Source organism: Lactuca serriola, chromosome 5, assembly GCF_051521515.1.
Source record: "Lactuca serriola cultivar US96UC23 chromosome 5, Lser_US96UC23_V15, whole genome shotgun sequence".
Classification (NCBI taxonomy): domain Eukaryota; kingdom Viridiplantae; phylum Streptophyta; class Magnoliopsida; order Asterales; family Asteraceae; genus Lactuca; species Lactuca serriola.
The window spans coordinates 342,165,690-342,179,104 of record NC_136412.1 but is presented as its reverse complement, the minus strand read 5'-3'; the positions used below and the strand labels follow the sequence as shown (position 1 = coordinate 342,179,104).

Genomic DNA, 13,415 nt, shown 5'->3' with positions numbered 1-13,415 from the left:
ATTTTAAGTTTGAGGTAAAAATAAGAATCTTTACCCTCTTGGCAAAAATGGTACCTGTACTTATATAATATGTCACATTTAAGTTAAATGTGACCGATGTTAACAGTTCTTTTAAAGCAAAATCTATAGGCCCAACAAGATAAGGGATAAATTCACAACGAGACAAACTGCAATAAATCAGAAGAGCCATCAACTCTACCACAGGGACCCAAAAGTCTTTAAAATACTTAATTTATATAGATTCGGTTGACCAGGTGCCACTTGGTGATTAATACATGAGTCGTCGGTCTGTATTCTTTTAATATCCTATAGATTTATGATTTTATGCAACCAGAAAATATCAAATCAAACACTTATATATAAATTTTGCGTGTATACGAATTGAGCAACTCAGCATAACACCAACTTTAAACCATCAAGCATTCACCTCATACATCATGGATCCAAATCGTTACATCATTTTCAAGGTTCAAAACAAAATTTTGGTAGAAACACAATTACTAAAACCCAACATATAGAAGAACAAGATTCCAAGTTTGGCCCTAATTTTTCAGACTACTATTAACATATGCATCTCCACAAGTCAATAATTTGGTTTTATGACTGCTGACTCTGGTTAAGTTTTGCCAATTGAATCCCTTTAAAAGCTGAAGTAGCAGCAGTGGCTCCACCAGCTGAGCCACCTGAGCCAGATGGGCCATCATGGCTTGAGCCATTTGTTCCTGAGTTAGTGGCTACCTTTTTCTTGGCGTTTTGAGCCCAACCCACAAATTTTGCTTGCATATGCTCATCAAATATTGACTTCTTGAAATGAGTTCCCATCTAGTTATCATTCACACAACCAATCAGCAATGTACACTTGCGTAATAGAAAGATATAAAAGTAGGATGCTGTAATAAATAAATCTTTCTTGCATTTAACCCGATAAAAAAACCAGATCTTGAAATGAAGTACCTGTGTTACAAGAGCATAAAGTGGTAGAGTGCTGTAACTGCACAAAACCTGAATGAAAACCCTGAAATCCATTTTCTATAGTTAGTGTGGTTGAATATAATAATTAGTTCGATCCATTAAATTAAATATGATACAAAAACCAGAGTAATAATAAAATCAGTTTGTTCCATAAATTTGGAAAATAATGAAAAAATTGTTTCATACACAATTATTTTACTCTATTTTTTAATTAAAAGGTTTGCTTTACCCAATAATAAGCCGTGGAATAATGTAGCGCACTTGCCCCATTATGCAGGAGTCAAATCCATACGTAACCTATTATCAAAATGAAAAGGGTGAGAAAAATCAATTCCATTATTTATTTATTTATTTATTTATTTTTTGCATCTTTAAAAAGAGATTAGAAACATACCCATATCCAGAAGAAGAATGCAATCTCAAATGCATTTTGGAAAAGGATAAAATGTATGAGAAAAAGAACAATTCTGGGCCTGTGAAACCAAAAATGATCATCTGAAGGTTGAACCACCAGTTCGCCTTCTATGGCTATATGTTTCTCTGCCACCTCATGAGCCAACTGAATAATTATATGCTCTAGCTTCGTTCCCACAGCAAGTAAAAGCTGAATTTTTTTACAAAAAAAAGGCTTTATTTTTAAATGTTCAAAAAATCAGAATCAGTTGAAACGCACATCCAAGTTTAATAAAGATGTTTGAATAATGAATATAATATTGAAAGTTTTAAAATACTAATAAGATAAGACACCCTTTCAGTATGAGTTGAGTTTACTTACAATGAAAGGGAAAAAGGCAATCCAAAAATACGTATGCCAACCTGCAAAAAGCCAAGAAAAAATAATCAAAAGTGAGACCAAGTCTTTTGGATTGCATACATAAACAAGATGTTAAATATAATTACAAATGTGAGACCTAGTATTGCTTGGCCGACTTATATTTAACCAATTTTTTAATTTCATCCATTTGGTATGTTAGCAATAAAATATAGGAAACCAAATCAACCAATCGATCACAAGGAAAAATTTCAACGAATTTGAGAACTGAAAAAGTGAGATCGCATACCATTAATGTTTAGCAACAAGAAGACGACCACAAACACCCACAAATACCAGCTGCAAACAACAAAATCAGGAATTAAAACTTGTTCACAAGGGCAGACGTTAACCTATCTATGTAAAAATAAATACGTCAATTTGTGTTACTTTTAATTTTTATTTAATAATTTTGGTGATCATATTCAAATAACCACTTGCCTGATTCCAACGACTTTTCTAAAATCATCTTCAAGGGCGCGTATCATGTACTTGTGAAAATTGAACTTTGGGTTCGCCTTGCAATGTGTCTAAAAAAGAAAGTTTACATCAAAAAGGGGTATAAATTATATAAAAATATAGCAAAATATCTGTTCACGTCCTTACTGTAATAAATCCCAAACGCAATGCTACATAATCTGACTTGGTTACAGATCCATAAAATTGCTTGAAGAAAGAATGCTGTAATAATGTTCACCAAAGAATAAATGTCAGAAAAGAAAAAGAAACAAATCTACACAATTATAGCAATGTGATCTTATATACAAAGTAATAGAAAGAGAGAAAAGTAGAATGCTATAAATTATAATAAACAAATAAATAAAAGTATATAGCTATATCTTGGATTGTAACTTACCAGCCAGCCTCGGATGGCTGAGCCTTTGCCAATGCCCACAAATCGGTTCCTGATGAAGTCGTGATCTTTAACATGGGTCACTCTTGGCTTCAAAACTATATACCAAAATGGTTAAAAGTTCAAATTAGAAAATCTTATAAAGGACACACAAACTATTAATCCTCTTTAAGAAAGAAATTACAAGTTGTATCTATTAAAATGTTTGATATGTGGAAATTTTCCAAGATAGAGTGTATTCCACCATTATTAAATGAAAGATGATAACATAACCCTTTGGTATTTACCTTGTGAGGCATCAAAATTAACTTTTGCAATAGAATCTTCCCAATGCTTCCATTGTCTTATCTACACCGTTACAAGGATATAGGTGATGAAATCAAACCACATGAATAACTATATGTGAGTAAAATAAATAAATACATATTCAATCAAATTTAAACCTTTTACTCACCCTTGCTCCTCCAAATACAACTGTGAGGACAGAAAATGTGACATGAACAACCGCAAGGACAAAAATAAAGATGTGTAGATGATGCAACGCCTCAAGAGATAGCAGTGGGACCTTTCCTCCCTGTCAACATAGAAAGTAAAAGAAGCAAAAGCTCATAAAGTAAGTGTTCGATTATTGATCATGGAACATGAAAATCTTCTAACAAAAACAATTAATGGGTAGAGTAATAATGAATGAAATTAATTACCTTTGAAGCACAATAACCCGTCGCTGTTGCTTCTTCTGCTAGTAAATGACGAAGAAGATGAGATGTACCCTCTGCCTCTGGCTTAGAACCGGTGGCTTCTTTTCTGTCACGTAACGAGCATGGGAGGAGGTGTTCCATGATACTCTCCTTCACACAAATCTTGATGATTCTAGACTGGAACACCGTTAATAGAAGCGAAATAAACCCCAACAACATCAACTCTGCATCCAAATCAGTCAAAATTCAACAAACTTAGACCAAAATTGGTAGCCTAACGTCAAAATTTTGATAAACCAGATCACTTACACTTCAAATTTAGTACATAGATTTGATAAACCCATTGTATAGATTGATTTCTTGCGATATATAAAAACTGGAAGAAGAAAGAAGAAGAAGAAGAAGAAAAAGAACGACCTTCTTTGATCTTTTGCAGGGCTTCATAAAGCGGCTTTTGACCTGCCTTTTTCAATTTCTACAAACGAAGGGTAAATCGAACATATATTAGTTGATCAATGAAACCCCATTTCACATATAAGTAGAAAACGAACAACATACCTTGCCGGCGTAATGGAGTAGACGTTCGACGGCGAGGGAGATTCCGACGATGAGGGTACAAACGGCGGCGACAACCCATGTGGGTGTAAACTCTAACGATGTCCCTTCTCCTTCACCACCCGCCATTGATTCAGTTCAATTTACACCACCAGACTAAAGATTTGAGCACAGTAAAAACTTTTTCTTTCTTACTGAAACACCATTTTCAGTAGGGTTTTTTTTGGTTAATTTCGCAAGGGTTGTTGCTACCTACCAGGGCTTCTTTATAGAGTAGTTGAACGAAAGTTCGATGCAGAGTTGATTTGAGTATGATTAGGGGTTACGGGAGATAAAGGGTCTAGAGAAGCAGGTGAGTTGAGAAATGGGAAACTGAAAATGTTGGCCAAACGAAACGCGTCATATATTATGTGAAAGCAATCACTGTCGGACAGTGATCGCAAATTCAAGAATTTCCACAAATTTTTAAATTATTATCACCAACGGAACGAAATCCTTAAAAAAGTTAGACTTTTTAATTCGTATTTAGATATTTATGTATGGCTCCCTTCAAATGAATATGAATATATGATATGTTTGTATTAAAATTGTTAAATTTAATATAAAATAATAAAAATGCTAATCTGCTACATTATATATTTTAAATAAAATATATTAGCTTAATTGGCATAATAATGAAAGCATCGTCCATCTTTTACGACTAACCAGCATTTGGGGCCTCTATGAGCTACTTGCTTTTGAGGTGTACCCTTTATAATTTTCTTAAAAAAAAAAAAAAAAAAAAAAAAAAACATATTGATAGTCGTTACTGTAGCCAAATTATTGGTGGAATTAAAGAATGCGAAAACAATAAGGTAAAGTTATCTTTGCCTAAACTCTAAAATAAAGATATTGAATTGAAATCATTTGATCTGATGATTCGTTACAATTGAAAAGTTGGTGAGCAATTTCGTTCTAATTAGTACCATGAGTCTCGGTCAATCCGTGTTGATGTTACGATAGTTTTTCCCTTAGCACATACCTGTGATAGTTGTTAAGTATTATACAATTTTTTTAAAAAAATTAAAATTAGAAAAGTGATCACGAAATATTTGTTTTTCCTTAATTAGCGGTCAGATGATTACGGGATATATATATATATATATATTTTTTTATATATCATTTTCTATTTTTGGATACTATTTTTAAAGATTTGTTTTGAAATTTTGAAAGAAAATAATTTAAGTATTTACTTATAAAAATAAAAATTGTTTCTTTTCAACAACAAAAGAATATATATATATATATATATATATATATATATATATATATATATATATATATATATATATATATATATATATATATATATCTACTATAATAAATGAAGGTTTTTTTGTTACATGTCCTCTTCTCATTAATTTAGACACATGACATTTTCTAGAATTTTTAAATTTTTTATTTTCCACTTGTCATTTTATTGTATTTTTTATTTTATTAAATTAAAGTTTCACATTTAATATATAAGGTAATATATACATGTAAGGTATTTATTAAAAAGGGTTTATATATGTAATGTATTCAATACATTAAAGCCTCATTAATTTTAATAATTCAAAAAAATTCTCATTTTTCTTATAAATTCAAAATTTTCAAATTGTTAATTTTTTTTTTTTTAAATAAACTCATGTAATACATGGGTCTCACACCTACTATGTATATATATATATATATATATATATATATATATATATATATATATATATATATAGTTAGTTAGGTTCAAATGTTTTCACTATCTATTGTCTGCCCGTATGATTGATTCTGGACCAATCATTTTAGTTATTTTAAGAAAGTAATTAATGCATATTAAATGCTGAAGATGTAATTAATACCTATTATATCTTCAACATGTAATATGCATTAATATTTTTCTTAAAATAACTAAAATGATTGGTCCAAAATCAGTCATACGGGCACACAATAGATAGTGAAAACAAAATAACCTAACCATATATATATATATATATATATATAACTAAAATGGGTTGGGAAGCTGATAGTATTGTCTTTAAATGGGTGTAGTGGGTGATTGGGATAACTTTTTAGTTTTTTAAAAAGCTAATAAGCTAAAAAAAACGTTTGTGTATTTAAAAAACGTTTTTTAAAACAGCTTTTTGGATAGAAAAAAAAAATAAAACTGAAAATTCTAGCTTTTTAGCCATTTTACCCCTAAGGTTATGTTTAACGTACAAGCTGAAAAGCTATCTGTTAACTGAAAAACTAACTGATAGTTGAAAAACTAGTTCTTAAATAAAAAACTAGCTAATAGCTAAAAGTTAGCTCATAAAAAATAACGTTTGTTAACCTAGCTGAAAAATATGAAATGACATAAAAAGATATTTAAAAGAATGTGTTTTTATAATTAATTAAGGGGTATATTTGGAAAATTTATAAATAAAAAAAAATGAGGAAGAAGAAGAAGCAGCTACTCTAAGTAGTTTTTTAAAAAGCTAGCTTATAAGCTATTTTTTGGTTTGCCAATATAAAAACTTAAAAAAAACTCGAAAAATAAGTTAGTTTTTCAGCTAGCTATGGCGTGTCAAACACAGCCTAAAAAGCAACTTTTCTTATCCAAACACTTTTTAAAATCCGTTTTTCCTAAAAGTCATAAGCTAATAAGCATTTTCTTAAAAATCACTTTTGAGATATAAAAAAAAATAAATTAAAATTAAAAAAATAAAAATAAATAAATAAAAAAAACTAACCTAAACACACCAGTAGAGCGACTGCGCCACTTGGGTGACATCTGACATGTGCAACAGTAGAAAAGACAAATTGAGAGAGTAAATGTAACGACCCGTCTCTGGTATGTTGTTTCCATCATATTTATTTAGAAGTTTTCAAGAGGGACTCGGCGAGTCTATAGCCCGACTCGTCGAGTAGGGACGGGATTTCGAGCACGTGTAAGTAGGCGACTCGGCGAGTCCATATACGGGACTCGGCGAGTCTGCCTGCCAGGAAGAAACCCTAAATCCCCGGGTTGCTCACTATTTAAGCAATGTTATGTGCCCTAAACTCGCCTCCTTCACCCTCAGAGAGCCTGTGAGAAACCCTAAACCATTCCTTGTATGATCTAAGTATTTTGTGTGGATTCTTGAAGGATTGAAGAAGAAAAAGAAGAAAGGACCAAAAGGAGGAAGAGTAGAGCAAAGATCCAAGGCCAAAGTCAGAGTTCATTGAGGTATTTCTCGGATTCCTTCTGTTATATGCTTTAAAACTCCATTAGAACACTTCTAGGGCTAGTTTGATGTATTTTCCAAACCTTGTAGTTGTATGGATGCCTTAATAGGTCGAGATATCCCTAGATCTGTTCATTTAGGAGTTGTAGAGCCCGGATCTATTGCCTTTTTGAAGATGTTTTGCATAAGAACCCTAGATCTAGCCTTTATTATGCTTTTTGAGCCTTATAATCTTCATGAATGCTTATGGGCACGTAAAGATAGAATCTTTACGTGCTAATCGAGCTAAGGGAACCCAGATCTATAAATTTTATACGCTGGATTCAAGCAGAATCGAGTTTAGAGTAGCTGCATGCAAGCGACTTGGCGAGTCCCCGATTTTCCCCTTTTTGAGTGATGCCGAGTGGGGACCAGTGAGTAGTAGAGTGGACTCAGTGAGTGGGAGGACAGACTCAGTAATGGAGGGACTCGACGAGTTGTTCATACAACTCGGCGAGTCCAAGACAATCTTCTTAGCTCAAGAACAACTCGTTGAGTTGTTCATACAACTCGGCGAGTCGGATGCAGATTGCTTGAGTTTTAGAATCGAAAGGGAACTCGTCGATTTGATGCCATAGTCAACGAGTAGCCACGAGTAGGGTTGAGAAGTGAGAATAGAGACTCGGCGAGTTGGCGGCCCAAATCGGCGAGTCAGGTCAACTGTAGGTTGACTTTGACCGGGAGAGTTGACTTTGACCAGCGGTAAAAGAGTCATTTTACCCCAATGCAGTGATTAGTATTTGATTGAGTGTGTTTATGGAATTGTAGTCGGGGAGATACCGGAGCAGCAGCAGATAGCTTCCAGAGCCATACACACAGCAGCCAGTTCACGAGGTGAGTTTCCTTCCAGTAGGAATGGGTCTACGGCCACAATGCCGGCCCGATTAGTTAGCAGTAGTTCTGGACTTCAGTCAGATGCAGTAGTTAGAGTGCTTGATGTCTTTGTGATTCAAGCATGTTTTGTGTTATGTGTTCCGGACTTCGGTCCGATGCAGTATATGTGTTAGCAAATACGTGTTTATGTTATGCTATGTTCAGACAGTTCCGGACTACGGTCCGATGCAGTTAGTTCCGGACTCCGATCCGATGCAGGGGACAAGGTCCCAGTCAGTTCCGGACTTCGGTCCGATGCAGCTAGTTCCGGACTTCGGTCCGATGCAGTTAGTTCCGGACTTCGGTCCGATGCAGTCAGTTCCGAACCTCGGTCCGATGCAGTTAGTTTCGGACTTCGGTCCGATGCAGTCATTTCCCGATTTCAGTCCGATGTAGTGGGCAAGGCCCAGTATGTGCTTTATTTGTTATTGTGTGGTATGTGGTAGTTTGGGGGAGCTCACTAAGCTTCGTGCTTACGGTTTCAGTTTTTGGTTTCAGGTACTTCCGCAAGTAAAGGGAAGAGCTTGGGATGATGGCATCGCACACACCACAGCTTCAGTTTTGTCCTAGGAGTTGATTCAGTTTCTTAGATATGTTTTGATACAGTTGTGACACAGTTTTTCTCACAGTATTTTAGTATGGTTTGAGATACGCAGCGTATGGTTTTGTTATGTGATACTCAGTTTTATGATTTTTGGTTATATTAAAAATGAAATTTTCGGGTCGTATTTTTGGGATGTTTCAGTAAATCACAGTTAAGAGCAAGACATAAATATGAAGAATCGAATATAGAGCATATGCTTCGAGAACCTACAAAAAAGGCAAGCAAAGGGGTAAGTTAATATGAACAGTAAAAACCATAAATGGATTTATCAAGATACAATCGTATGTTCAATAAGAATGTAATAACAATAGAGGGAACGATGTTATCCATCAACCATGATGTGTTGTCTCTATACTCTCCTATCTAAGATCATGTCCTTGAGAAAATCGAGTTCATTCATTGTTTATTTTCTATTTTATATATATATATATATATATATATATATATATATATATATATAACACATCGTTATACACTTATATTAGCAATCCAACGCAAGTAGTTATCAACAAGATCACATCAAAGAAATAAAATACATATCACATCAAAGAAATAAAATACAATGATCAAAATCGGGTATCACAACTTTTCTTCTACAGTTCCTTGATTCCTAATGAATTCACTTGAAAAGCATGCAACAATAGAGTTGTTAAGCTACAAAGAACTTAGTAAGTAACCCCTAATGACAATGCACATAATAATCATAACATTGCTTATATTAATAAGATAACACCGACTCGTTATAATCTCTAGATGTCTTTCACACAACTCATTATATACTAATAAATTGTATAACACGTGAATACACCAATCGCCATGTATATAGTTACTCGAGACTCATTTATCAGTTAAAAGATTCATAATTGTAACATTATAATTTTACACAACTAAACATGGTTCATCGTTACTCACCTTATCATTAGACTCAACAATGGATTTACGATTGTCCTACCATTTTATCTAATATCAAACAATAATGGACTTACAACTACTCAAGTTGTCATTAAACTCAATTATAATGATAATGGATTTATGGTTACTCAGGTCGCCATTTCAACTAAAAATTCTCAATAAGGGATTTATAATGTGGGAAAATATCATTTTAGCCAAACCAATTTTTGTCATTTATTTCAAATAGTCACTAAAGTTTTTTTATGCGTTGTGGTTCCTTAAACTTCTATTTTACCTGTTAATAAAGGGACTGACTATATTTGATTCTAGTTTAGCTGGTAATTCAAGTCCATGTGGAATTTTTTTTATTTGTTTTAAATTAGAATTAAAAAAATAGTATATGTGGCTTTTTTAATTAATTTATTTTGGGATAACATCTATCCACTTTTAGGGTTTGACACTCTCCATGTTTTCACACTTTCACCTGGGTAGATTTCTTCATCTACTTATTCTACATAAAAAATCAATCCCACATTTCCACCATTTAAATCTTTAATTTTCTCAAGCAATCCATCAATCTTATAGTGAGATTAACCCCACAAAATAATACAAATTTTCTTTTTTCCGATCTATAAAAATGTCATATTCAAATTTAAGATTTCAATGGAGCTTCAATCGATTCACAACTTCATAAGATAATTAATTTATAGCTTCGATTAGCTGACGCTAGAACTTACCGGTAGCGACGAAGCTTTAGCAGAAAAGGGAAAACAAATATGGTGAACATGAAGACTATTTTCTGGATGTCATTAGGTGCTTTTATGTTTTAGAAATCAATGGATAAAGTTTCATGTTTTGATGGCGACTAGAATGTCCGAATCTTTCTTCTCTTTGTATGTATATCTAGATGTTCGATTATGCTTGTACTATGTCGTTTTCCCTACTCTTAACGTAGCGATTAAGAAAAAACTTATTGTTAAGGTTAGATGAATGTTTGGTCGAATATTTCATGGAAAATGGAATATTTCATGGGAAATGGACAGTTGATGTTAATGATTTTTGTTGCTTCATTTCTTGGTTATGTGCTTATGTGTAAAAGCGAATAGATTGAGGAATTAAGTCTCTCGTGCGTGTACAGAGAGAGATATTTAAAATATAAAAATAATATTTAAGTTAAAAAATGACCAAAAAAATCCAGTGGACACCATGTCAGCGCCACACGGACCATTTTAATTGACTAAAATGTTATGTGGATGCCACTTCATCCATGCAACCAGATGACCCCTTCATTTTAGGGATATTCCCCTATCTAACAGGTAAAGTTTAAGTTTAAGGAGCCAAAATGCATTAAAAAAAATAGTGACCGTTTAAAATAGATGACAAAAGTTCGTTGGGTTAAAATGATATTAACCCTTATAATGTAACACCTGTTTTCCAATATGTTTCTAATTGCAAAGTTATTGATTTTTGTTTAAGTAAAGGATAGAAAAATCTTGTTTGGTGTGGCTCGCGGCGGTATGGAGCGTCTCTTAAAAGTCACGACACGTCTATATTGATTGGGCAAACCCTACTTTATCAGGTTTTGTGCCCTATTTAAGAGCACTAACTTCTATGATTCCCATTTTTATTCAACCTCCACCTCTAGAGAGCCTTTATGAGAAACCTTAACCTCATCCTTGAGTGTTTCATGGTCTAGTTGCCATTTTATGCGTTGCTTGAAGAATAAGAAAAAGAGTGTGATTGGTACAAGAAAGCAATCCTCTATAAATATCAAACATTCTCAGTTCATTTTGGACCTTTATAAGTTATAACGTTCTTGACTTTATGAGTTTTATGCATAAATCTAGGTTGTAGTTGGGTTCTTGGTCATTTATAGTCACTTTTAGTCCCACAGATGAGTAGTTTTTGAAGTTTGGAAAACTCTAGATCGTTGGACTTGTATTTTGATCAAATATGGACATTTGATGGTGAAATGAGAGCACACATGAGCTTCCATGGATCCATGTAAATAAATCTAGTCATTTTGGCCTTTTGAAACTAGGGTTTTAGTGTTGGCTTGTCCTGGGCTTGTGTATGGATAAAGTTGGAAATTTTATCCATTAAGACATTGATTTGATCAACTCCTAAAAGTATAGCTTCAAGAAACAATCCCCTCGGGGAATCTAGTAGGATTATAAGGATGTAAGACCATGATAGACCTCTCGTAGGAAAGTGGTTAACATTAGGTCAACTAGAGACAAACCTCTCGGAGGAAATCTAGTTTACTGGGGTTATATATGCTAGCATATGTTATGTGTTCAGTCATATATGATTACTATTTGATGTCTATGTGTATGATGAGAAATGCATATGATATGTATAATAGGTGAGTGTTATGATTACTCACTAAGCCTTAGGCTTACAGTTGCTACCTTATGTTTTTAGTTGCATGTCCATCTGGTTTGAAAGGTAAGGAGCTAGCATGATTGTGATATATGGACATTATCAGAGGGGCATGACATCTAGTTTATCTATTCTATGTTACGTTATGATTTTCAAAACATGATTTAGCTTCCGTATTTTTACTATGATTACGTTAATGTGACATGAAAATACGATTTCATGAGTCACTATGTAAGACGACATCGTGTGCAACTTAAAATAAACAATGTAGTTAAGAATGCATATATATTTACATTTTATTATCGTTTGAAAAATTTTGCTACTCGTTCATATTTTGTATATTATTTGGCCTACCCTAAAACAAAATCTTGACTACGCACGCCACTGGTTACTAATATAAAACATCCAACTTAGCATTAGCTAATTGAAAGAAATGATATTAGTTAAGAAATAAAAACATGTAAAATTAGATAGCATGCACATATCATAACAAAAATATATCATTTTTCAGACACAAATGTAGGTATTTTAGGCACATACGAAATGTTGTGGAGCTAGTTTAAAAACGGCCAAATTAATAATACAAATCAAAAAATATTGTCTAGTCGTGATTCCCTCTTTCATACACAACAAACACTTATTGTCATGGTCCCCGAGCAACCCTTCATAACCACTTGCCATTAGCCCCTTTGCAATTGTCCCTCACACTATCATAACTACTATGAGGCATTTAATTCGTTGATTTTTTATATACAATAAAAAATTGTTAAAGTATTAGAATCTAGAAGAATATGAATATAATTGACGAATTCATTCATTGGATGGAATTTTTAATTTAATTCAATCCTTTATAGCGAATCAATTACTTAACGGAATGTAAACTCGTGTAATAGTCTCAATTCTATCAGATTTCGTCGGCATAGTACAGTCGTTTTCACTATTACATTATTATCTATCACAATTACTGTCCTTTTATGCTTGTGTTGTTTTGTTAAAAGATAATGCTAAACATAAGATTTCGAAACACGACATGTGGTGCACCCATTTAGAATATGAAATCGAATAACTCAAAGGGTTTTTTTTTTCTTGTTGAACGGCCGGAAATTTTACTAATATGATAGGATTAAATAAATAAAAACATTACAAAGGAATAATGGATAATCTTATGACATGTTTTATATATATATATATATATATATATATATATATATATATATATATATATATATATATATATATATATATATATATATATATATATATATATATATATATGGTCTTTACTCCTTAAACACAATGAATATCGAGTTTATGGGATTCTAATATAAAATATTAAGAGCATCTCTAATCGTAACGACGAATCTATGATTCAAATTTACAGGTGTTCAACTTAAATATGGAGACAAAATAAACATTTCAAAAAATTTTAGTTAACGAGTTGGTCTCTCAATAACATCTAAAATTACTAGTAAATATCTTAGAATTGTTAACCAAAAGTTCTCATATTTTAAAAACA

The 13,415-nt window shown here is 32.7% G+C and overlaps 1 protein-coding gene across 1 annotated transcript; it reads right to left on the bottom strand.

The window, feature by feature from the left end:
- Nucleotides 1–381: 381 nt before the first annotated feature.
- Nucleotides 382–4,284, bottom strand: LOC145055412 (MLO-like protein 1). Its single transcript, XM_079003723.1, has 14 exons — nucleotides 3,893–4,284; nucleotides 3,752–3,809; nucleotides 3,338–3,558; nucleotides 3,091–3,210; nucleotides 2,924–2,984; nucleotides 2,640–2,734; nucleotides 2,390–2,464; nucleotides 2,225–2,313; nucleotides 2,034–2,083; nucleotides 1,748–1,788; nucleotides 1,367–1,576; nucleotides 1,202–1,269; nucleotides 955–1,015; nucleotides 382–822 (listed from the first exon to the last, which is right to left on the bottom strand). The coding sequence occupies exons 1-14, from the start codon at nucleotides 4,016–4,018 to the stop codon at nucleotides 598–600; spliced, it is 1,500 nt and encodes a 499-aa protein (XP_078859849.1). The 5' UTR covers nucleotides 4,019–4,284; the 3' UTR covers nucleotides 382–597.
- Between the last annotated feature and the right edge of the window lie 9,131 nt (nucleotides 4,285–13,415).

Bases quoted from the DNA above. Each gene is read 5' to 3' on its own strand.
- LOC145055412 (XM_079003723.1), bottom strand. From the start codon at position 4,018: ATGGCGGGTGGTGAAGGAGAAGGGACATCGTTAGAGTTTACACCCACA. The intron at 2,985-3,090 runs GTGAGTAAAAGG...GTAACGGTGTAG, and splicing joins TTGTATTTGGAGGAGCAAGG to ATAAGACAATGGAAGCATTG. The intron at 2,735-2,923 runs GTAAATACCAAA...TTTGGTATATAG, and splicing joins TAATTTTGATGCCTCACAAG to TTTTGAAGCCAAGAGTGACC.